This window comes from Mirounga leonina, unplaced genomic scaffold (genome assembly GCF_011800145.1).
Source record: "Mirounga leonina isolate KUSES-001 unplaced genomic scaffold, KU_Mleo_1.0 Mir_488, whole genome shotgun sequence".
In the NCBI taxonomy this organism is placed as follows: Eukaryota; Metazoa; Chordata; class Mammalia; order Carnivora; family Phocidae; genus Mirounga; species Mirounga leonina.
Window position 1 is genome coordinate 2,564,905 of NW_023270777.1, and position 23,174 is coordinate 2,588,078.

The following is a 23,174-nucleotide window of genomic DNA, read 5'->3' on the forward strand; positions in this document are numbered from 1 at the left end:
GGGGGGGGGGGGGGGGGGGGGGGGGGGGGGGGGGGGGGGGGGGGGCATGGCGTCTTGCTGACTTCCTACTCCTGTCCGCACGCTCTTTGCACGCCCGGGGCCTGCTGCGCCGATCCCCCCCCCGCCCCGCCCCCAGCCCCGTCCTAGAGGGTGTTCCTGCACCAGAGGACACAGGATGCTGGCGTTCCGAGGACAGGTAGCACTGAGGAAGGAGACGCCGGGATCCCGAGGCAGTGGGAGCCGTGTTAATTGTGGCTAATTTTCCCTTGGCTGTTGTGGGCCGAAGGATTGTGTGTCCTAGAGCAAGGGGCTGGGCCAGGCCCAGGCTTTCCTCCTCTGCCCGAGCAGGACAGGTCAGGCTGGTTAGTCTAGTGCCTGCTGCGGAGGGAGGGAGGCCAAGCAGGGCCCCCGGTCTGTAAGATCCGTGTCTTCCCCGGATCTGCGGTGGGGGGGTCACGGATAAGGGAAGCCCCGGCCCCGACAGAGACCTATGGGGAGAAAGCCAGGGATCTAGCCCCGCTGAAAGCAGGTCCGGGCTGTCCTCTGGATTTGTGCTCAGGACTATGCGTGCGCGCTTGTGCGTCTGAGAATGCATACGCTGGGTGTGTCTCTGTCGCTAGCTTTGTTTGGGTCTCCCGTGCTGCTTATGTATGAATGGGACTCAATTTGGAGGCGAAGGGTGAGACCAGGGGAGAAAGGGGAGGGCCCCTGAGTTCTGAAAGGGAACAGGGATATGGAAATAGATTTGAGGGAAGGTTCCGGGCTACTTGGGAAGAGGAGGAATGTTTAGGTAATTGTGGAGACGGCTCCCGTAGGGTTAGGGTGTGATGGACGGGCCAGACGCTGTGGTCCTGTGGGCAAGATGTGAAAATGACTGGCATGGCCTTCTTTTCCTCCAGGGCTGTGTTGGGGTGACAAGAGGCCTGGCGATCATCTGAGGAAGTATAAATAGAGGCCTCCCTCGTGGCAGAAAGGATGTGAGGGCCCCGGGTGTTAGTGTGAGATCCCAGGTGTCCACCTTTGGCTCTGCCTTCTCAGCATCTGGCTTAGGGAGCTGCCAGTTTGTCTCCCCACTCCAAGTGCTGGGGTCAGGCCAGGCCAGCAGCTGGGCACGGCTTCCCCAGTTCCCGGGCAGGATGCCAGCTGGCTAAGTGAGGGGGAAGGCAGGAGGAGCCCTGGCGGCGACTGAAAGGACCTGCCACAGTCAGAGCCCATGGCCTAGAGCCTGCTCCCTTGTTAGTAGGAGGGGAGAGGAGGGAGTGGTTTGGCTGCTCTTCCCTTCTGACCCCTGACCTCCCATTCAGAACCCAAGCGTCCCAGAGTACTCGAAACACTCTCTGTTTGCACCCAGCGAAGGGAGGCGAGGTTTGGAGGAGTTAATGCCCGAGTTCCTAGAGAGTGGGAAGGGAAGAGGTGAGGAGGGGTGAGGTCTAGGGGCCACAGAGACGGGGAACCTAGAGGCTTAGGTTCTCTGGTGCTCTCTGCTCCAAAGATAAGGATGACATCCGGCTGCTACCTTCAGCATTGGGTGTGAAGAAGAGAAAACGAGGACCCAAGAAGCAGAAGGAGAACAAGCCAGGAAAACCCCGGAAACGCAAGAAGCTTGTAAGTGTTAAGGACTCCTGTCTCCACGGCAAGGCTCAGCAGACCTCTTCCCAGGCACCTGCGTTTTCTCTGGTCCCGATTATCAAGGGTGGAGGGTGGGGAGCATCCAGCAGTCAGGGAGGTCTGACGCCCCCGCCCCCCTCTGGCTGGCCTGTAGCTCCTGGATCTAGGACCCCAACCTCAGTCACCACAACCGAGTAAAGAGCCCCCACTGTCCACGTGACTCGCCTTAGCAGCAGTAAGCCCCATTGAGAGAGCAGGCTCTGGGCGCAGACTGCATGCGGTCAGAGCCTAGCAGCCCCATGTCTCCTTGGCGGTTCGTTTAGTTCCGCGTGCCTCAGTTTCCTTATCTGCAAAAAAAAAAAAAAAAAGGGCAGATAAAAATAGATGAGTTACTATCTCCAGAGAATTGTTGTGAAGATTAAAAGGGGTAATACATGTTATGGGCTAAGAACAGTTCCTGGCACATGGTAGGACTGAAGAAATGTTATTTTTATTTCTCTCCCTTAGGACAGTGAGGAGGAATTTGGCTCCGAGCGAGATGAGTACCGGGAGAAGTCAGAGAGCGGAGGCAGCGAATATGGAACTGGACCAGGTCGGAAACGGAGGCGGAAGCACAGAGAAAAAAAGGAGAAGAAGACAAAGCGGCGGAAAAAGGGGGAGGGAGATGGGGGGCAAAAGGTGAGTAGAATTAGGGAATGGGGGGACACATCAGTGTTGAAGACGGGCCTGGGGAGGGAGGGAGCGCCCCAAGGAGGGGTGCTCAGTGGAGAAGCTGTGGGGGGGTCGCGCCAGAGAGCACAGTGGGTAGCTACTAGGGAGGGAGGGAGGGAGGGAGGCATGTAGGGAGCCCAGGATGGGGGCTGGAGAAGCATCTGCCTCACCGAAGCCCCCCCATCAAAAGCCCCATGACACCCGGTCTCTCCCAGCAGGTGGAACAGAAGTCGTCGGCAACTCTGCTTCTGACCTGGGGCCTGGAGGACGTGGAGCATGTGTTCTCCGAGGAGGATTACCACACACTCACCAACTACAAAGCCTTTAGCCAGTTCATGAGGTAGGACTGGCCAACGGACACTTTACTTTGGGGGGGCCAGGTGAACCCCTCTGGCACCGGATAAACGCTCAGATGCTGCTCCCCAGAGAAACGCACAGCACAGACACACCCCATCCGCACATAACTTTAGGGTTCCTGGACACCTGAGGCTCCGAGGACCCCAGTCAGGAGCCCTTCACGGAGGGGGGGGGGAGGCCATAATTCCAGTGCTGGGTTCAAAACCTCCAGTGACGGAAGACCGCGAGGGCTGGCGGCCCTCACCGCTCCAACCGTTCCAGCTCCCCCTGCGTGACTTCTCTCTCCACTGACGCCCAGAGAACATTAGCGTTGCCCAATTTCCTCTGCTCGGTTATCAGGTCCTCTGTGTCTCTGGCTTAGGACCCCGTGGCAACGGCGCTCGCCCTGTGGGCTGTGGAGCCTGGGCTTCAGGGACCCCCCCGGTTAGAGGAGGCCTTGGCAGAGCTGCCTTTTCGGGGAGCAGGCACTTTACAGAACAGCGGGCCTGGTACCGTCTTGGGCACGCTACTTCTCTGCTCTTCGGTTTTTGATCTGTAAAGTAGGCAGTCGTGGTGTGTCCCTCCTGGGGTCCTGTGGGGATTTGCTGGGGTGAGGGGAGCGCGGTGCGCTCGAGGCCTGGTGCCCACCCCCTCTCCGGCGAGTGTTCTGTACCCGGTACCTGTCATTGGTACCCTGTCTCTCCTGCCTCGCTGCTGAGGACCGTGGTCACCCATGTCCTCACGAGAGTTTAACGCCTGCCGTGGAGCAGAACCCGCCTGGCCTGTCAGGCTCCACGTGCCGGGACCCTTCCTCAGGGCCCGTGGAACTCACTAGAAAAACACACAGAGTCCTGGCAACTCGCGGTCTCATCTCGAGGATGAAACGAGGCCTTGCCAACGCACGTCAAAGAGTCTCACAAACTGGAAAAGGTTCAAAGCCTTTTTACCGACGCCTTGGCCTCCCTCGTCCTTTTTGACGTGCTGCGCGTGTACGTCGTCTTTCTCCTTTCCTATCTTTTGTGGTTTGTTCCCGTCTTACGCCTTGTATCTGTTTAGCTCTAAAGCGACGTCGTTCCTGCCGGGACGGATCCTCGCGGCCCGGGAGCGCGAGCGCGCGCAGATTTACCCACGAGGGACGCGGCGGTGTTCCCGGACCGTCTGCGAGGGTCCTGCGTCTTCTGCTTCTGTATTTCCAGGCCCCTGATCGCGAAGAAGAATCCTAAGATCCCGATGTCGAAGATGATGACCATCCTCGGGGCCAAGTGGAGAGAGTTCAGTGCCAACAACCCCTTCAAGGGGTCGGCAGCTGCTGTGGCGGCGGCGGCGGCGGCGGCGGCGGCGGCGGTGGCCGAGCAGGTGTCAGCTGCTGAGTCATCGGCCGCCCCCGTGGCACCTTGCGGACCCCCCACCCTCCCGCCGCCGCCTCCTGCCGATGCCCAGCCCCCACCCGTCCGCAGAGCCAAAACCAAAGAGGGCAAAGGTGAGAAACCCTCTGCTTAGAGCAACCGTCGCCCCACCCTCCAAACCACACGTTCGCAAGTCAGAGTCTAGAGCTCTTCTGTCTTCTCAGCCCCGATTGTTGGAGGGGGATTGTTGGAGGGGAAACGCGTTGCGGGAGGAGGTCTGAGGGAAGCCACAGCCCACAGGAGGGTCCGGAGGCCTCTGTGACCTCCGTTATTCCAGGACGTCGTGACGCCTACCTTTTCCCCCTCACCCCACTCCTCCTTCAGGGCCGGGCCATAAAAGGCGGAGTAAGAGCCCCCGAGTGCCTGATGGACGCAAGAAGCTTCGGGGAAAGAAGATGGCACCACTCAAAATCAAGCTAGGGTTGCTGGGTGGCAAGAGGAAGAAGGGAGGCTCGGTGAGCGGCCCCTCCCCGTCGGCTAAGCGCCCCGGGGGCGTCGGCGGCGGGGGCCGGGGGTCCAGATGCAGGGGTCCGTGCGGGAAGCCACAGCAGGAGTCAGGCCTGGGGAGGGGAGCGGATCGAAGCCGGCCTCCCTGACCACCACGGGGCTATGGGCAGTATGTTTTGCAGAGTGATGAGGGCCCTGAGCCGGAGGCCGAGGAGTCAGACCTGGACAGCGGCAGCGTCCACAGCGCCTCGGGCCGGCCCGACGGGCCTGTCCGCACCAAGAAGCTCAAGAGAGGCCGGCCAGGGCGGAAGAAGAGGAAGGGTAAGGGGGGCCGGCGCGACCTTGTCTGGCCTCCTCTCGTCCCTTTGGGGGCTCCTCTTGTTCCCCCCTCCGACTGCTTTGTTCAGGTCTTCTCTCTCCCATCATCCCTCTCTCTCTTTCTCTCTCTCTCTCTCTCTCTCTCTCTCTCTCTGTGCCCTTTGCCTCTACTGATGTACGTGACAGTCCTGGGCTGTCCCGCAGTGGCCGGGGAGGAGGAGGTTGACGGCTACGAGACAGATCATCAGGATTACTGCGAGGTGTGCCAGCAGGGTGGGGAAATTATTCTTTGTGACACCTGCCCTCGTGCCTACCACCTCGTCTGCCTTGATCCTGAGCTGGACCGGGCTCCCGAGGGCAAATGGAGCTGCCCCCACTGCGTGAGTACCTGCTGCGCCCCCCCGGAGACCCACCCGTCTGCGTCCTGCCCCCAGATGCCCTCCGCCTGCCCCCGGACCCCTGGCTTTCTCAGTGGCCGGCATGTGAGGATCCAGGATCCTGGCTCCTCTCCCCCGTCCTTCTGCCCTCTCATTAACGTGTTTGGAAACGGAGGTGTCCCGTCCCTTCCTTCCCGCCCACGTCCTGTGCACTTCTAGGAGTTAGGTGTCCTGTTTCTGTCCCTGGCTTCCGGTCTCACTGCCCGTCTCCTTCCTTCCATCTGTGTCTGTGTCTGGCCTTGGCCTCCCAGGAGAAGGAGGGGGTGCAGTGGGAGGCCAAGGAGGAGGAGGAGGAGTACGAAGAGGAGGGAGAGGAAGAAGGGGAGAAGGAGGAGGAAGACGACCACATGGAGTACTGTCGCGTGTGCAAGGATGGGGGCGAGCTCTTGTGCTGCGATGCGTGCATCTCCTCCTACCACATCCACTGTCTGAACCCGCCCCTGCCCGACATCCCCAACGGGGAATGGCTGTGTCCCCGATGCACGGTGAGTCGGCCCTTCCCGCCGCATTTCCTCGCAGCCCCGGCTCCTCCCATCTCTGGGATCCCACCCTCTGGCTCCTCCTTCCTCTCCTGTCCCTTCACTTGGCCTTTGACCCCCTCATGGGACCCCGTCCTCCTCCTCCCATAACAATGGCTCTTTCTGCCTCTGTTTCCTCCTTGTGCACGCCTGTCCCCAAGTGCCCTGTGCTGAAAGGCCGTGTGCAGAAGATCCTGCACTGGCGGTGGGGGGAGCCACCCGTGTCCGTGCCAGCCCCCCAGCAGGCCGACGGGAGCCCCGATGCCCCGCCGCCCCGTCCTCTTCAAGGTCGATCGGAGCGAGAGTTCTTTGTCAAGTGGGTAGGACTGTCCTACTGGCATTGTTCTTGGGCCAAGGAGCTTCAGGTACGCGGCCCCTCCTTCCCGCTCTCTGTGACCCCCTCTCCTGCTCTTCTCACCCACCCCTCCGGCTCTGCTGTTCCAGACCCTTCGCTGGCCCTTGGCTCCCGCCTCCGGCCCTCACACCCTCCCTCCGTCCTTAGTCTCCACAGGACGTTCTCCCGGCTTCTGTCCTCTCTCCGCCAGCCTCCCTTCGCTTTCTGCCCTCGATCTCACCATGGTCCCTGCTTCCTTTAGCCTGTTACGTGCTCACCCAGTTCGCTTTGCGTCTCTCCTCCCCATGCCGCTCCCCCTGGGGCCTGTCCCCTGTCCCCTTTGGTCCTCCTCGGGTGCTGGGACTGTCTCGTTCCCCTCCCTCTGTGCCCCACCAGTTGGAGATCTTCCACTTGGTAATGTACCGGAACTACCAGCGGAAGAACGACATGGATGAGCCCCCGCCCCTGGACTACGGCTCTGGCGAGGACGATGGGAAGAGTGACAAGCGCAAGGTGAAGGACCCGCACTATGCGGAGATGGAGGAGAAGTACTATCGCTTTGGCATCAAGCCGGAGTGGATGACCGTCCACCGCATCATCAACCACAGGTGAGCCTCTGGCTGCACGCCAGCCGTTGGGACGTGTCTCCCCAGTGGGGTGGAGAGAAACCAGGCGGAGAGTCCAGCCCTTCGCCCCTGCCTCTGATCTAATGACACGCGAGGCTGGGTGTTGGGCCGTGAGGGCCAACGTGAGAAAGAAACACGGTTCAGCCGGGCCGGTGTTTGTCGTACTCCTTTCTTCGTGGTGCTTGTTACCACCGAATGTTCCTCTGCGTGTGCGTGCTCCCCTGGTTCGTCTCTGCCTTCCGCAGCCAAATGTGAGCTTCGAGGGCATGGGGTCCGTCGTGTGTTTCGTTCATCACTGCTGAATCACCCCCGCCTGGAATGGGGCTTCACGCCCAGTGGGTGTTTAGTTAAGTGTGTTTAGAACGAAGCCCAGGATGTGTTCTGATCGTTGATTTCTAAGCAGCCGTCCTGGAAAGGGTAGGGGGATACCTCGGCCATCCTAAATTCCCTCCCAGAGGCCCCCCAAGGAGGAATAGGTGAAAAGGCTATGTGTTTGCTGATAATTGCGTTTATGACGACTTCTTTCTGCTTGCGGTCCACGTTATTTTTCTCCTCCTGCTCCTTCTCTCGGTCTTCTGCCCCGCAGTGTGGATAAAAAGGGGAATTACCACTACCTAGTGAAATGGAGGGACTTGCCCTACGACCAGTCCACATGGGAGGAAGATGAAATGAACATCCCCGAATATGAAGACCACAAGCAGAGCTATTGGAGACACCGGTGAGGGGGCCAGGCCATGGGGTAGAGGGAGTCTGAGGACCGGGGCACGAAAGCCACTCCTCCGGGGTAGAGGAGGTGAAGTAGGGATAGATCCAACCTGGAATCGGGGGCAGTGGGAGCCAGCATTAGGTTATCTGGGATGGGACTGGTAAAGAAGCCACATGAGGAGCAGACGTCAGGTCCAGTCATGGGGAAAGGGGATGCTGCGGACTGGGGAGGGTTGGCCCTGGAGATGAGAATCAAGGGGTGAAGGTAAAGAGCCTGGGAGAAAGGAATGTGAGAAAGTCAAGTTTAGGGGAGTGGGAGTTAGGTCTGGAATGGGTTCAGGAGAGAGCGAGGTCCCGAGGAGCAGGCCTCACTCAGACCCGCTCTTTTCCCAGAGAACTGATTATGGGGGAGGACCCCGCCCAGCCCCGCAAGTATAAGAAGAAGAAGAAGGAGCTGCAGGGCGACGGGCCCCCCAGTTCTCCTACTAACGACGTAAGTCCTCTCTCTCAGCCCCTCTCCTGATTCTAGAACTGGGGTGATTGCAGATTGCCCCGGGGCTACTGACAGGACTTCCCCGAGTTTCAGCAACCTCCCTAAACAGTGTCCAGCCTTGCCCCAGGCGTGGCTAGGAACTCTGTCTAAAGGGCCAGAGAGCAGCTCAAAGCAGTAGCACCCAGGGCTGCCCCCACCCTCCACCCCCGCAGCTCCCTTCCTCACGCCGTCGCGGTGCCGTCGCTGCGTCTGGCTTTAAGGAGTGATGGGGAGGGACTGAAGTCTAGAACTTCCATAAGCTCAGGCCTCTTGGAGGGAACCGTGATCCAACTTGATCTCAGTGCCAGGGAGGGGGGCGGAGGAGCCCTGACCGCCCCCTTGAGCGTTCGGACTTCTTGACCTGGCAGCCAACAGTGAAATACGAGACCCAGCCGCGGTTTATCACGGCCACGGGAGGCACGCTGCACATGTACCAGCTGGAGGGCTTGAACTGGCTGCGCTTCTCGTGGGCCCAGGGCACCGACACCATCCTGGCTGACGAGATGGGGCTGGGCAAGACCATCCAGACCATCGTCTTCCTCTACTCGCTCTACAAGGAGGTACTGGATGCGGGGGCCCCTGAGGGACTGGGGAAGGTGGGAGTGGGTGGAGGCTGAGGGCACGGAGGCGTGCGGCAAGGAGGGAGGCAGCCAGAGGACCGGGGCGACCGCCTCGAGCCCCGACTAATGGTGTCCCCCCCACCCTTGACTCCCAGGGCCACACAAAGGGTCCCTTTCTGGTGAGTGCTCCCCTCTCTACTATCATTAACTGGGAGCGGGAGTTCCAGATGTGGGCACCCAAGTTCTACGTGGTGACGTACACGGGTGACAAGGACAGCCGGGCCATCATCCGCGAGAACGAGTTTTCCTTCGAAGACAACGCCATCAAAGGTGGCAAGAAAGCTTTTAAGATGAAGGTAGGCTTCTCGACCTCGTCTTCTTGGAGAGCCCAGATTTGTTGTCTCGCTGCCCCCCACCGGGGTTTCAGTTCCTTTGCTCCCCTCCGAGCGTTTTCCTTCCTCCCCGCCCCTGCCCTCCTGTCCTGGAGACGTACATTTCTGTCCGTACTGGACATGGCATAGAGGTTGGGGGCCGCGTCCAGTCATCTCCGCGTAGAGCCCACGCAGCAGGGATAAAGAGGGTGAAGAACGGGGTGGAAGTCTGGGTGCCCGGGGTTCGGGTGGCATGGACTGTGGCTGTGTTGGCAGAGGGAGGCCCAGGTGAAGTTCCACGTTCTCCTGACATCGTATGAGCTGATCACCATCGATCAGGCAGCACTCGGCTCCATCCGCTGGGCCTGCCTCGTGGTGGATGAAGCCCATCGGCTCAAGAATAACCAGTCCAAGGTGAGTGAGATACCCAGACCACCGAGTCTGGCCCTGCTTCTAAGAAGGAACGTTCTGGAACGGGGAGGAGTCCAGCTTGGGGGAGAGGGAGGACTGGGGATTTGGGGCCTCTAATCCCAGAGGGAACAGGAAAAGGCGGGCGCTGTGGTCCAGCCACTTGCGACTAACGGGCCCGTTCTCCTGCCTCTCCTTGCCCCATTTTCTAGTTTTTCAGGGTCCTCAATGGCTACAAGATAGATCATAAGTTGCTGCTGACAGGGACTCCGTTGCAGAATAATCTGGAGGAGCTCTTCCACCTGCTGAACTTCCTCACCCCAGAGAGGTTTAAGTAAGTGACCCACCAGGGGGGTGTGTGGAGGTGCAGCATGGAGGGGCTGAGAACAGGAGCGGGAGGAGGAGTCCTCTAAGTGAAGAAGGGAGCCCGAGGCCAGGGACAGAGAACCCAGTGGCCTGTTCGGTTCCTTGTCTCCTTCCGGCTGCCAGCAACCTGGAAGGCTTCCTGGAGGAGTTTGCTGACATATCCAAAGAAGACCAGATTAAGAAACTGCACGATTTGCTGGGGCCGCACATGCTGCGGAGGCTCAAGGCTGATGTCTTCAAGAACATGCCAGCCAAGACGGAGCTCATCGTTCGGGTGGAGCTGAGCCCCATGCAGAAGTGAGGCGAGAGCCGGGCGACCTGGACTGGAGGCGGGGGGCAGCTTTCTGGGAAGCCGAGACCCAGGGCAGCCTCCTCACTGGTCCCTTTGTCTCTCCCACGCCCCCACCCTGGTCTTCAGGAAATACTACAAGTACATCCTGACTCGGAACTTCGAGGCCTTGAATTCGCGAGGTGGCGGGAACCAGGTGTCTCTGCTCAACATCATGATGGATCTGAAGAAGTGTTGTAACCACCCCTACCTCTTCCCCGTGGCTGCTATGGTGACGCATTAGTTGGGGGCTGCCGACAGGCTGTGGTCTGAAAACGGGGTGGCGGGGGGAGCCGAGGCAGGCCTGGAGCTGGGCGGCGGGCGGGGGACCAGGGGCGGCGGGATTGCGCAGGGGAGCAGGAAGTTCCGAGGGGCGGAGGCTGGGTTTGGGCTCCTGGCTTTCTGGGCTTGGTGCGAACACAGGGGCCTGCTGCTCCCTGACCCACTCCTTCTTCTGCTCCCTTCTCGGCAGGAGTCTCCCAAACTCCCCAGTGGGGCCTACGAGGGTGGGGCACTTATTAAAGCATCTGGCAAGCTCATGCTCCTGCAGAAGATGCTACGCAAGCTGAAGGAGCAGGGACACAGAGTTCTCATCTTCTCGCAGGTGACCCGCGCCCGTAGCTCTGTGTCGCCCCCCAGGCCAGTCCCCTTACTTTGTTCCCATGGCTGCCGTAGTGAGAGAGGTTAGGAGGTGGCACTCTTGAGAGGTTCCGGTGCGGTCTCTGACCCCTGTTCTTAGCTAAGGTCATTGCAAGTTGCAGGCCAGCTTCTTGGAAGCCGAATAGGGAGCAAGGGGAGGGTGAGCCCGTGTCTCCTCAGGGTCGTCTCTGGGACGTGTAATGTTTCTTAAGCAGGGGAGAGGACAGGAGAGCACGGAGCTCTTGGGAATGCGATGGAAGCCGTGGGTCTGCTCTCCAGGAAACCACCCAGTTAGACGATCCTGTACAGATTTTCAGGGCGTTCGTAGATGTGCCTGAAACCTTCTCGTGGGTCTCAGAGGAGAGCCTCTGCCTTAGGAGAAGGGATCCTCAGTCAAGCGAGTGTGACGAGAATGCGGGGCGAGGAAGGGCTGGAGCGGGGCAGCACCAGGGAGTGGGCTCTGGGGCCAGCAAGACGGCTGAGGGGGGCGGCGCGGTAAAGGGGTGGTCAGGACACACCGGGCCCGGCCCGCTGCCTCGTCATTCCAGACTCTGTCCTTCCGTCCCGCCGTAGATGACCAAGATGCTGGACCTGCTGGAGGACTTTCTAGACTACGAAGGGTACAAGTATGAGCGCATCGACGGAGGTATCACGGGCGCCCTGAGGCAGGAGGCCATCGATCGGTTCAACGGTGAGGAGGAGGTGCCGTGGTCCCCGCTGGGCGTGCGAGGCCCGAGCCCCCTGTGCCTGGGTCCCCGGCACGGGAGGGTATCTGCCACCTAGCTGCCGTGTTGGCGGCACGGTGGCCTGCGGTCGGGGGGCGTCCAGGAGTCGGCCCCCCAGCACGGCTGCCGACTCCCGTGCTCCCCTCCTAGCTCCCGGGGCCCAGCAGTTCTGCTTCCTGCTGTCCACCCGAGCCGGGGGCCTGGGCATCAATCTGGCCACTGCCGACACGGTCATCATCTTCGATTCCGACTGGAACCCCCATAACGACATCCAGGTGGGAGCTCTCCTCCTGGAGCCCCCGCACCTGTTAGCAGGGAGACGTGGGCTCATGGCGGAGGGGGTCGTGTCCCGGGGTCAGAGAGGAAGCTCTGCGGGGGCAGAAGACCCTTCCTTGCCGGCAGCCTTTCGCCAGCGCGTGGGCCCCGTCTCCCCCGCTACTCCCCCGGTCCATCCCCGCTTCCGCTTCCTGCCCCCGCAGGCCTTCAGCCGCGCTCACCGCATCGGCCAGGCCAACAAGGTGATGATTTACCGGTTTGTGACTCGCGCGTCCGTGGAAGAGCGAATCACGCAAGTGGCCAAGAGGAAGATGATGCTGACGCACCTGGTGGTCCGGCCCGGGCTAGGCTCCAAGGCGGGCTCCATGTCCAAGCAGGAGCTGGATGACATCCTCAAATTCGGCACCGAGGAGCTGTTCAAGGATGAGAACGAGGGTGAGGACCTTCCCTGCAGCTTCCTGAAGGCAGGCCCCTGCTCTCCCGGGCGCACTCGTCTTCGGGGGCCCCCGAAGAAAAAGTCTCCGGTGCGGCCCGTGGAGGAAGGGCGGCCCTATCTCCTGCGTGGAGAGCGGGAAGCCAGAACAGGTCTCCGCGGACTCCCCGGGGACGGGCCTCCGCCCCCAGTGCTCCTGTGAGAAGGGAGCAAAGTCAGAAGGCTTTCCGTGGACCTTCCTCAAGTTCCAGCGGAGGCTCTGGCTGGAACTGAGTCCCCTCTCGTTCCCGGTCTCCGCCAGGGGAGAACAAGGAGGAGGACAGCAGCGTGATTCACTACGACAACGAGGCCATCGCTCGGCTGTTGGACCGGAACCAGGATGCGACGGAGGACACAGACGTGCAGAACATGAACGAGTATCTCAGCTCCTTCAAGGTGGCCCAGTACGTGGTGCGGGAGGAAGACAAGGTGAGAGGCCGGGGCCGGACGCTGTCTATCCCAGGCCACCTCTGCGGGGCAGCGTCCGTGGACTTGAAGGGGAAGGATCCCCCTTCGCTCTCGTTTTTCATCTGAGCTCTTACCGTGGCGCCCAGCGAAGGGCGACCCAGCTCCTTGGTCTGGGGGTGAGGCCAGACCTTGGGGAGAACCTAGGCGGAGAGAGGACCGACAAACACAGAGGATGCCAGTGAGTCAGGGCGGGAGGGGCGCGGAGCGTGCTGGAGCACAGGTTCGGGGGAGACGCAGGGAGCAGAGCGCAGAAGCTCGTTGCCCATAAGAGACCAGGAAGACGGGCAGCCTCCAGGGAGTTCACGCGGACTGGAGCCCGGGCGGCGGGAGGGTAGGGACGGGGTCGTGGTATGAGCGCTGGGCGGCGGCGAGGGCAGCTGCGAGCGTGTGTGGTGCTGCCCCGCAGATCGAGGAGATCGAGCGGGAGATCATCAAGCAGGAGGAGAACGTGGACCCCGACTACTGGGAGAAGCTCCTGCGGCACCACTACGAGCAGCAACAGGAGGACCTGGCCCGCAATCTGGGCAAGGGCAAGCGCGTCCGCAAGCAGGTCAACTACAACGACGCTGCTCAGGAGGACCAGGGTGAGGATTGCCCCGGGGGCGGGACTGGGAAGGGAGGCGTGCTCATGAGGAGCCTGGAGGCTGGGGCGGTCTGAGGGAGGGAGGGAGGCGTCGGGGTCAGGGCCTCCCCTGCTGGAGGGGCAGGGGTTAGGGAGGGTCTGCGCGAGCTGCCCGGAGGCCAGGCGGGCTTGCGGGTGGTCTCAGCCAGCTGGCGGCTGCAGGGTCCTCGCCTGGCACGGGGTGCGCGGGGGTGGGGAGGTGCCCGGGGACCAGGCGCGTGGACCCCGTTCAGGATATGTGGCCCCAGAGTCGGACAGCATCGGGGGGCGGGGGGCCTCCAGGCAGAAAGGGCCCAGCGTGGGCTTATCCCGGGAGCCGTCCCCGACCCGGTGCCCTCTCCCCACAGATAACCAGTCTGAATACTCAGTGGGATCAGAGGAGGAAGACGAAGACTTTGATGAGCGTCCAGAAGGTGGCACTTGTTTCCCTGATTTCCTACCATAGCTCTTCCCAAATCATTCCCTGGCATCCTTTAAATCGTGCATTTCTACAAACGGTGCTTTTCTGTTGACTAAGTAAAGGTCGCAGATAAAAAGGACGAAATGCCCGTAATTTCTCCACCGTTAAAATGGGGAGTATAGAATCATACAGGCTGAGGTGCCTAGGAGGAAAATCGAGGAAATTTACAGTTGACGTTCTCACTGGTGGTTTGCCTGCTAGTTCTTTAATGGGACCCGTTTCTTCTAGACCTGCTCGGTGGGTAGGTCGAAAAGCGCTTGAAAGAAAATTAGAAGTGCCTCAGACGTGACCCAGGCCTTCCCTGGGTTCTGCGTCTCGGGGGCTGGGGCATAGAGACGGACTGAGGGGTGGAGGAGGTGGGGGCCCCCCCTAACCAGACCACCCCCCACACCCAGGACGTCGACAGTCAAAGAGGCAGCTCCGGAACGAGAAGGATAAGCCGCTGCCTCCGCTGCTGGCTCGAGTTGGGGGCAACATTGAGGTGGGAGCTGGCCCCAGGTCCCTGAGTGTTCCCTCGGGGGTGGGGCCTCGGGGCCAAGTCACTGAGGGGGGTCCCAGCAGTGAGACCCCCCGATGTTGATGGCCCCCGCCCTGCCCTCCGGCCCCCAGGTGCTGGGATTCAACACTCGGCAGCGGAAGGCCTTCCTCAACGCCGTCATGCGCTGGGGGATGCCGCCGCAGGATGCCTTCACCACTCAGTGGCTGGTGCGGGACCTGAGGGGCAAGACGGAGAAGGAGTTCAAGTGAGTGCGGGCGGTGCCCCCCGACCCAGCTGGCTGGAAGGGTGGGAGCTCCGGGCGTTCACGTCCTCCGCTCGGCCGCCACGTGATGTGACCTTACTCAACTGACCACCACGCTCCCGGCCTTTTCCGGCTTGGTTTCCTGGGGCGTGGGCTCAGCCTGCCCCACCTCCCCTCAGCCGAGCCTAGAGCACAGAGGCCTGGCTCCCCAACCCCCACGGGAGAGGCGCCTGAGACGGGCGCCTGGCCCCGGGCTGGCCTTGCCTCACATTTACTAGCCGGGGAACTGGTGGACGGGATGACGAGCTGACTGATGGGGCCGAGGAACGAAGGACCAAGGCCAAGGAGACCGGGGAGAGACGGGGGGCAGAGGTGGGAGGGGGGATGTGGAGGGCTGGTCATGGTGAGATTGGGGGGCCCCGGGCAGTATAGGGTTCAGGGCTTCAGTAAGCCCTCTGCGCCCCCTCACCACCTCGCCTCCCCTCCGAGGCCCTCCTAACCTGCATCCCACCCCACGCTTCTCAGGGCCTATGTGTCTCTGTTCATGCGCCACCTCTGTGAGCCTGGGGCGGACGGCTCGGAAACCTTTGCTGACGGCGTCCCTCGGGAGGGCCTGAGTCGCCAGCAAGTGCTGACCCGAATTGGAGTCATGTCTCTCGTCAAGAAGAAGGTACCGGCTTGTCCCTCACCCAGAGCCGAGCTGGCCACATAGGCCCCGTCCCCCTCTGCCTGGCATCCCCGAGTTCTGGATTCAGACTGGCAGGAGAGCTTCCTGTGTGTCCAGTGCCTGTAGCTGACCCGTCCCTACCGCCCCCTGCTCCTCTCAGGTACAGGAATTTGAGCACATTAATGGGCGCTGGTCGATGCCCGAGCTGATGCCCGACCCCAGTGCCGACTCGAAGCGCTCCTCCAGAGCTTCCTCTCCTACCAAAACGTCTCCCACCACCCCTGAGGCTTCTGCTACGAACAGTCCTTGTACTTCTAAGCCTGGTAACGGGGGTCAGGACGGCAGGAGAGGTGGGGATGGGGGCCGGTGCCCCGCAAGCAGGGACTGGAGTCAGGGAGGGGGTTTCCGCCTCCTCACTCTGCCTCCCCCCTGCAGCTACTCCAGCTCCAAGTGAGAAAGGAGATGGTGTGAGAACACCTCTTGAAAAGGATGAAGCGGAAAACCAAGAGGAGAAGCCCGAGAAGAACAGCAAAACCGGGGAGAAGATGGAGACCGAGGTACGTGGCTGCCGGGCTCCCGCAGAGGGGAGAGCGTGAAGGCCAGGTGCCTGGGACTTCTCTGCTTCATCCTGACTCCATCCCGACTCCTAGGCCGATGTCCCTAGCCCAGCCCCATCGCTTGGGGAGCGGCTGGAGCCAAGGAAGATTTCTCTAGAGGAGGAGGTGCCGGGAGTCCCTGGAGAAATGGACCCTGAACCTGGGTACCGGGGGGACAGAGAGAAGTCAGGTGGGTGCATGAGCTTAGGGGTGACAAGGGGGCTTAGACTCTGGGGGCTCCCTCTTCCGGGGTGAGGGGATGAGGGTGACATCCTCCCTTCCTGTACCCTACCCCCTCCCACAGCCACAGAGTCGACGCCAGGAGAGAGGGGGGAGGAGAAGCCGTTGGATGGACAGGAGCACAGGGAGAGGCCGGAGGGGGAAACAGGGGATTTGGGCAAGAGAGGTAATGGGTGGACACACTGGGGCCCCCGGTCCGAGGGAATCGGGAGGTGGAGTCCGGGGGCGCCAATGCCTGGGTCCTGGGGGGTCCTTGCTCCCGGCCAGGCCAGTGCAGGGCATGGGGGTGACCTCTGCCCCGTCTGCCCTAGCAGAAGACACGAGAGGGGAGCGGGAGCTGCGGCCGGGGCCTCCCCGGGACGAGCCGCGGCCCAACGGGCGGCGCGAGGAGAAGGCGGAGAAGCCGCGGTTCATGTTCAATATCGCAGACGGAGGCTTCACAGGTTGGGGGCCCCTCACTGGGATATGCTCGCCCTCCCGGGCCTTCTTGTGGTGTGGTGCCTCGTGCCAAGTCGCAGGCGGGGCGGGGGTCCTCCTTGGCCGCACTCCTAACTCCAGAGCCCTCTTTAATCCCCCCTTTATTCCTGGTCCGAACTTGAGCTTTGTTTGTAACTGCTTTTGCTCCTCACCGCGAACCTATCTTTCTCCCTTCCTTCTAAAGAGCCCTTGGTCCTCTCCCCGCTCTCTGGTCCCTCATCTCTGCCCATCTGTTGAGTTGGCCACGGTTCCCAAACTCCTGATGCCCCATCTCTCTCTTCGGCCCGCTTTTCAGAGCTTCACACGCTGTGGCAGAATGAGGAACGGGCAGCCATTTCCTCGGGGAAACTCAATGAGATCTGGCACCGAAGACATGACTATTGGCTTCTGGCCGGGATTGTCCTGTATCCTTAGATACAAATGCAAGAAAAAAGTGGTTTTCTCAACCTGGAGAGGGGACGAGTCCACACCCAGGGAAGGGGGGGGTCGTACCCCACTCTGGGGAGATGGGGCCAAGAGGAAGTGTGTGTGGATAACGTAGCGCCTCCCCGTTAAATTCCTTGACGGCCCCTCCCTGCGTTGGCAGCCACGGTTACGCACGATGGCAGGACATCCAGAATGACGCTCAGTTTGCCATCATCAACGAGCCGTTTAAAACGGAAGCCAATAAGGGGAACTTTCTGGAGATGAAAAATAAGTTCCTGGCCCGGAGATTCAAGGTGGGGATCCGGGAGAGAAGGGACAGCGTTGAAGAGGGGCTTGGGTCAGGGAGGGGACCAGGTGTGGTCGGAATGTGGCGAAGGCTGACGCCTCGAGGGTGACAGCGGTGCTTGAGGCCAAGGGCGCGCGGTGCGTCGGGGTCAGTGCCGGGCCCACCCCCGGTATGGTGTGAGGCTGGGGTGCTCTGGGCGGGCAGGGAGGGCAGTGTGGGTCCCCCCTCCCGGCACCTCCCGTCCGCTGGCCCCGCTGCTGGCAGATGCCCACACTCCTCCTCCGCCCGGGCCCTCAGCTCCTGGAGCAGGCGCTGGTGATCGAGGAGCAGCTTCGGCGGGCGGCCTACCTGAACCTATCGCAGGAGCCGGCGCACCCCGCCATGGCCCTCCACGCCCGCTTCGCCGAGGCCGAGTGCCTGGCCGAGAGCCACCAGCACCTCTCCAAGGAGTCGCTGGCGGGGAACAAGCCGGCCAACGCCGTCCTGCACAAGGGTAAGGGCCGCGGCGGCCCCGCGCGGGGGAGGGCCCACAACGCTGCGTAAGTCTTCACCCCGCACCCCTCAAATCTTCCCACCCCTCTGACCCCTTTACCCTGTGAACCACCCCCCTCTGACCTCTGCCCCACCCCGACCCACCCGCCGGCCCTCGTCTGTGCCTGAGCGCGTTCACACCAGCGCCCAGCAGAGGGCCCTGCCCCCCTTGCCCAGACTCCGTGAGACGTGCCGCGTCCCCACCGCAGGGCGGAGCTTCTTCGTTGACCCACACGCCTTCCATGCTGCTAATAGTGCCCTCTCCGGGGCCGTGGCCTGCGCATAGTCGCCCAGAGTCCTACCCCCCATCCCACCAGTCACGTCCCCCCCAGCCCGTCTCGCTCGCCCCACCAGGCAGGAACCACCCCCATCCCACCCTGTGACCCTGCCCCCTGAAACTTCCCTGTGACCTCCAGCCCTTTCTCCCAAACCCGCTTCCCCTGATGATGAGAGACTCGAACCCAGAGCCCTCTAACCATCTAATCCTGTCTGACTAGTGACTGACTCCTGGCCCCTCGGAGGCCTGTTCTAATTCCCTGAGTCTGTGATGCTGACCTTCTGATCTCCCTCCCCCTCACATGTGAAAACCTTGACTCCTGAAGTCTGTGACAGCACTTACCGCCTCCCACGTCTCCTATTTCCTCCCCACCATCCCCACCCCCAAAACGCCCCCCTTGGAGTATGGGATGTTCTGACAACCCTCCGCCCCATGTCTCCCAATGTCCCCCGCCTCCCGTGTCCTGTCCTCTCCATCTGTCCTCTGCTCCTCTGGTCTCTGACTCTTCTTCTCTCTCCCCCTCCCCGAGTCGCTCTTTCTGTCTCCTTCTGTCATTTTCTTGGTCTCTGGTTCTTTGACAATCTCCATCCTCCTCTCTTCCTATCTCTCCTCCTCTCTCTTTCCTCTCCCTCCCTCTTTTTCTGACTGTGTCTGTCCCTCCGACTCCTCGTTGTTTTCTGGCTCCATCTCTCCCTTTCCCTGTCTTTCTCTTGCCCTTCTTTCTCCGTGGCCCGGGCCCCAGTTCTGAACCAGCTGGAGGAGTTGCTGAGCGACATGAAGGCGGACGTGACCCGCCTGCCGGCCACGCTGTCCCGAATACCCCCCATCGCAGCCCGCCTGCAGATGTCCGAGCGCAGCATCCTCAGCCGGCTGGCCAGCAAGGGCACGGAGCCTCACCCCACACCGGTAACCCTCTTTCCCCCTAACTCCAGTTGTCCCTGCTGGCCCTCCTCCGGCCCCCACACACACGCTTCCCGCAGCTCTAGACGGTGTGGAGAAACGACTTGCTGGGACACACTCCTCACCCTCGAGTCTCCCTGCCTGTATGTGACCCCGTCGGGAGTTCTGGAGCGTGGCCGCCGTTGCCCCTACAGCTGCTCTCTGTCGCGGACTGTGGGGCCGCTCACGGGGGCTCGCTGTCTCTTCCAGGCCTTCCCCCCGGGGCCCTACGCTACGCCTCCGGGGTACGGGGCGGCCTTCAGCGCCGCCCCCGCCGGGGCCCTGGCCGCCGCAGGCGCCAACTACAGCCAGATGCCAGCAGGCTCCTTCGTCACAGGTCAGCCGGTGACGCCCGCCCCTGCTCTTCGCAGCTTCGGCCCTGCCCGGCCCCCCCTTACCAAGGGCGTCAGTGGCTCTGGGGCTAGGTAGCTCGCTCCCCAGCCTCCCCCATCTGGGTTACCTCCGGGAAAGAGAATCGGGAGATCAGAAGGGGGGGTGTGGTGAGAGCCGGCACAGGGCGTCTGTCGCGGGCACCGGGGTCTCTTGGGCACAGGGGCTCGCCCCACTCCCACCCCTGCCGCCCTGGGAACGGACTAGCAGGGGCAGGAGGTGACCTAGCAGTAGCACGCTCCAGGCAGGAGGCCACGTTTGGGAGCGAAGCCGGGGTTCACTTCCTTGCTCCCTTCCCAAACAGCCACCACCAACGGCCCTCCAGTGCTGGTGAAGAAGGAGAAGGAAATGGTGGGGGCACTGGTGTCAGACGGGCTGGATCGGAAGGAGCCCCGAGCCGGGGAGGTGATCTGCATAGACGACTGACCGGATCGCAGGCCTGTGCGTCACCCAGGCCCCGTGCCCGAGGCCGACCCCCAGCTCAGGCTCTGGGACCTGCTGCCAATCCTCCACCTTCCCCACCCCTCGGGCCGCCTCTGGGCTAGGAGCCACTGCCCCTCTCTGCGACTCCTGTCTCCAGGAAGGGCCCTTTGTCTGTCTCCACTCCCGTGCACCTTTCCCACCGCGCTTTGAAGACCGTGCTGGCGAGGAGAGGTCTGGGTGGGAGGCGGTGAAGCAGGGTCTTCCAAGTATCTTCATCCCCCACCGAACGTGCACAGCTTCCCAAGAAGTGGTTGGGGGGCGGAAAGAGGTGGAGCCTCCCCCGTCTTCACTCCTGCAATACAAGCTCTATCCACAGAAGTGGGGGGATTAGCCTCGCCTGGCCTTTAGGGACTGTGGTGGGGAGAAGGGCTTGCAAGAGAGGAGCGGGACTTCAGAGAGGGAGGAAGGGAAGAGGAGGGGGGGGGCTGCATGTTTCCTTCCCCTACCTCTCCCCAAAAGGAGGGTGGAGCAGTTACAAGGGAGGGAGTCGATTGCTGTTCAGCCTCAGAATAAAGGCGCCACTCACTGGCTCAGTTACCTCCTGCGTACCGGCATCTTGTGTTGGGGGGTCTTCTCCTCTGCCTAGGGACCAAGGACCCCCCCCACAAAGAGTGATGGTTGGGCGATACTCCCTCATGCCAAAGAGGAGCTCCCCAATCTGTTCCAGGGACCCGGGTCACCTAGAAAGGGTGGGAGAAAATGCTACAGGCCAGAAGTGGGGGAGCCCCCAGACCCGGGGCTCAGGTTCTTGGGAGTACTTCTACCCTCCCTCCTGAAGGCCTAGATGCGGGCTGAGTTTGAGTGGATCAGGCAGGGGTGTAGTCGGGGGGCTGCCTTGCCTTTGGGACCAGAACAAAATAGTGGAGGGCAGGCTGGGGAGACATGGGCACGTCCTCCTCCCCAGGAAGGGCCGGGGAGAGTGGCAGTTTGCATGGCGAACCCCCCACTTCCTCTTCGCTGCTCCTTCACTTCCTCGCTGCCCCTTTCCCGGGCTCTTCACACCCACTCCTGGGCTGTCCCAACCCCCTCTTCTGTATCAGGTGTATTGGTTGTACATATAAATTATACTTTCCTTTCTGTGTGCTCTGTTATTTTTGAGTGTGGGAGTTCTCTGGTGGGGGGGAGGGCTAAGGAAAGAGAGGGGGTTGCTTCCTGACGTTCCATGTCATCCATCTTTCTCTTTTTTTTAATCTCGTGACTTCCTATTTTTTTTTCTTGGATCATCAACTGAAACTCCCAGGCTCTTTCTCCAGCCCCAACCCCCACGTGAAGAACCCAGTGTAGAGATGGAGGGTGAGCTGCAGAACACCCACACAGTCCTCAGGTTGAGAGCACAGACCCGGTGGGGCTTACTGGACAGAGGTGAAGCGGGAGGGTGCCTGGCAGGATTCTGACCTGCCTCCCGTTCACCCGTTTTGGATCTTTTCCCCCTTCAAGTGGCCTAGTTCCCCCAAGAGTCAGCAGAGGTCAGTACAGCTCCGCAGGTGCAGTCCTGAGTAGGAAGCGGAGCCCCCCACATTTTTTAAAGTTGGGGTGAGGGGAGTCATGCTTGCTGAAGATTTGAATTGCTCAGTACTTCCTTGACACGCGTTCACTGCCAGAGCCTCTCAGGGGTTGGGACCAGACGCTTTGTCGTTGAGGCGATCGGATCAAAAAAGAAAAGCTAAATCCAACAAACGTTTATTGAGGACACATACACGTTCACCACCGCTGTTCGGCCTGGACATACAACACTCACAAGGCAGTCGCTGTTCTTGCCCCGCTCACACTCACAAGACACATCCTCTCGGAAAACAAAGGCATTCTGGAACAGCACCTGGTGGGGAGGGGGCTACGCTCAGAGGAACACTGAGAAAGGCCTCTCGCAAGAGGAGACATTTAAGCTGAGACAAGCACAGGAAAATGCCAAAATGTGGTTATGAAAACAGGCTTCTATTTCATAAATTCACATTCTTAACTCAGGAAAATGTCACATAATAATTAAACCACGCACACAAAGGTTTCTTCAGCAACAGAACGTCCCTTTACAACTTCCAATAAAATTTATATCCTTTATACCAACTTTTAAATATTCCACCCACGGAAGGTGACATCCTAGCAAGTCTAGGACCTCAATCAGCGCTGCTTTGAGGTTTACGTGCCTGCAGATCACCTGGGGTTCTTGCTAAAACTCAAGAGAGTCTGAAGTGGGCCCCTGAGGTTGTGTAATCCCAGTGATGCTGCAGCTCCTGCCTACAACCGTATCCTAAGGCGGTCACAGGATTTTAAAACAGAATCCACGCTATACCGTAGGCGATGTCCAATTAGGGGGCACAGTTTAAAACTGTACGATAAGGGGCGCCTGAGTGGGTTAAGCTTCTGACTCTTGGTTTCAGCTCTGGTCACGATGTCGGTCAGGATCATGAGATCGAGCCCCTAGTCAGGCTCCGGGCTCAGCGGAGAGCCTGCCTGAGCTCCTCTTTCTCCCTCTCCTGTCCCTCCCGACCCCTCGAGTGCTCGCTCTTAAAAAAAATTATTATTTTAATTGTATGATATGCATCTTTTCAGTAGTGACAGTGTTCTCCCTGTGATTGTAAAGATGACAAAAAACATCAAACGATTAAAATGTGATGCCTTTACCAAATGGCTTTCCTATCCCTGATGGACCCTAATTAGGTGGCTCAGAAGAATGCCCTTTGGACCCTGTGATACCTGCCCTCACAGGTTGACGGGAGATTGTGAAATGAAGCGAGGCACAGAGGCATCTCAATAATTTTAGGAACACACTACGGGTCTGGGGAGACAGGCATACCAGCACTGGAAAAAAAGAAATACACGTTTATTTTTCTCAGCTCTCTAACACGCCGTAGAAGTGACAGTAACATGACACAAAAACCGGCCTCTTCCCTTCCGCTCTAGCTTTTAAAAAATTTCAAACCACTGACACAGAATCGCTAGAATAGGCCCTATTGTTCCCACTGGCCAGAGCTGCCCTGGACAAAAGCCAAAGTCACAGCTAAGGACACACTCTCTGTCCTTCCCACGGGAATGCGGACCCGCCTCCACCATCCCGGGGCCTCTCCCCCGAGGACGCGAGGCTGGCCCAGTCGGTACACCGGGTGCGGGGGCCATTTGCTAGTGGGGCCCCTCCTGCCCTAGGCTCAACTCCCGCAGCGGCGCCAATCCCCGGACGGGCGCGGGGTGGCCTTGGCCTCACCCCCGCACTCCAACGCGCCCCGAGAATGCAGCACCCACCTTCCTTCCGCCGCGGCTTTGGGCTCCGCGGTCACAGCGTGCAGCGGCTCATGTGGGCCAGGTCCTTTATCTCCGGACAGTACAGCACTGGGGAAAACCGGGGGGATCAGTGTCAGCGGGAGGCTGCGGCCGGGCCGGCGACCGCGGGCGCCCCCGCCCCAACCCCGGCCCCCGCAGCCTCCCCGGGACACCCCGGTGCGCCCACCCCGCCCCCC

The 23,174-nt window shown here is 60.9% G+C and overlaps 2 protein-coding genes and 1 non-coding gene across 14 annotated transcripts in view; 2 read left to right on the forward strand and 1 right to left on the reverse strand.

The window, feature by feature from the left end:
- Window positions 1-1,492: 1,492 nt before the first annotated feature.
- Window positions 1,493-20,802, forward strand: CHD3 (chromodomain helicase DNA binding protein 3; the record flags this gene model as incomplete). Of its 12 annotated transcripts, none has more annotated exon segments than XM_034989516.1 (39): window positions 1,493-1,605; window positions 2,116-2,286; window positions 2,535-2,659; window positions 3,852-4,135; window positions 4,386-4,516; window positions 4,679-4,829; window positions 5,013-5,206; window positions 5,515-5,748; window positions 5,943-6,146; window positions 6,512-6,723; window positions 7,328-7,459; window positions 7,840-7,939; window positions 8,347-8,538; window positions 8,694-8,894; window positions 9,186-9,323; window positions 9,530-9,651; window positions 9,807-9,980; window positions 10,102-10,243; window positions 10,484-10,615; window positions 11,224-11,341; window positions 11,526-11,650; window positions 11,855-12,086; window positions 12,386-12,552; window positions 12,998-13,175; window positions 13,561-13,626; window positions 14,069-14,154; window positions 14,283-14,416; window positions 14,939-15,083; window positions 15,241-15,403; window positions 15,516-15,637; window positions 15,731-15,866; window positions 15,981-16,082; window positions 16,228-16,359; window positions 16,689-16,797; window positions 16,980-17,112; window positions 17,403-17,644; window positions 18,656-18,819; window positions 19,063-19,189; window positions 19,547-20,802. In XM_034989516.1, coding segments are annotated over 39 exon segments (6,074 nt in total), but the record flags the coding sequence as incomplete, so codon positions are not given.
- LOC118000216 lies at window positions 14,544-14,686 on the forward strand. Its single transcript, XR_004676420.1, has one exon.
- A 1,406-nt stretch (window positions 20,803-22,208) lies between the features above and the next one.
- RNF227 (ring finger protein 227) overlaps window positions 22,209-23,174 on the reverse strand; it is a 1,972-nt gene continuing 1,006 nt past the window's right edge. Inside the window, exons 2-3 of the mRNA XM_034989811.1 lie at window positions 22,960-23,046; window positions 22,209-22,521 (exon numbers count right to left, since the gene is read on the reverse strand). Of these exons, the coding sequence (XP_034845702.1) occupies window positions 22,991-23,046 (56 nt within the window). The 3' untranslated portion in view covers window positions 22,209-22,521; window positions 22,960-22,990. The remainder of the gene's footprint in view (window positions 22,522-22,959; window positions 23,047-23,174) is intronic.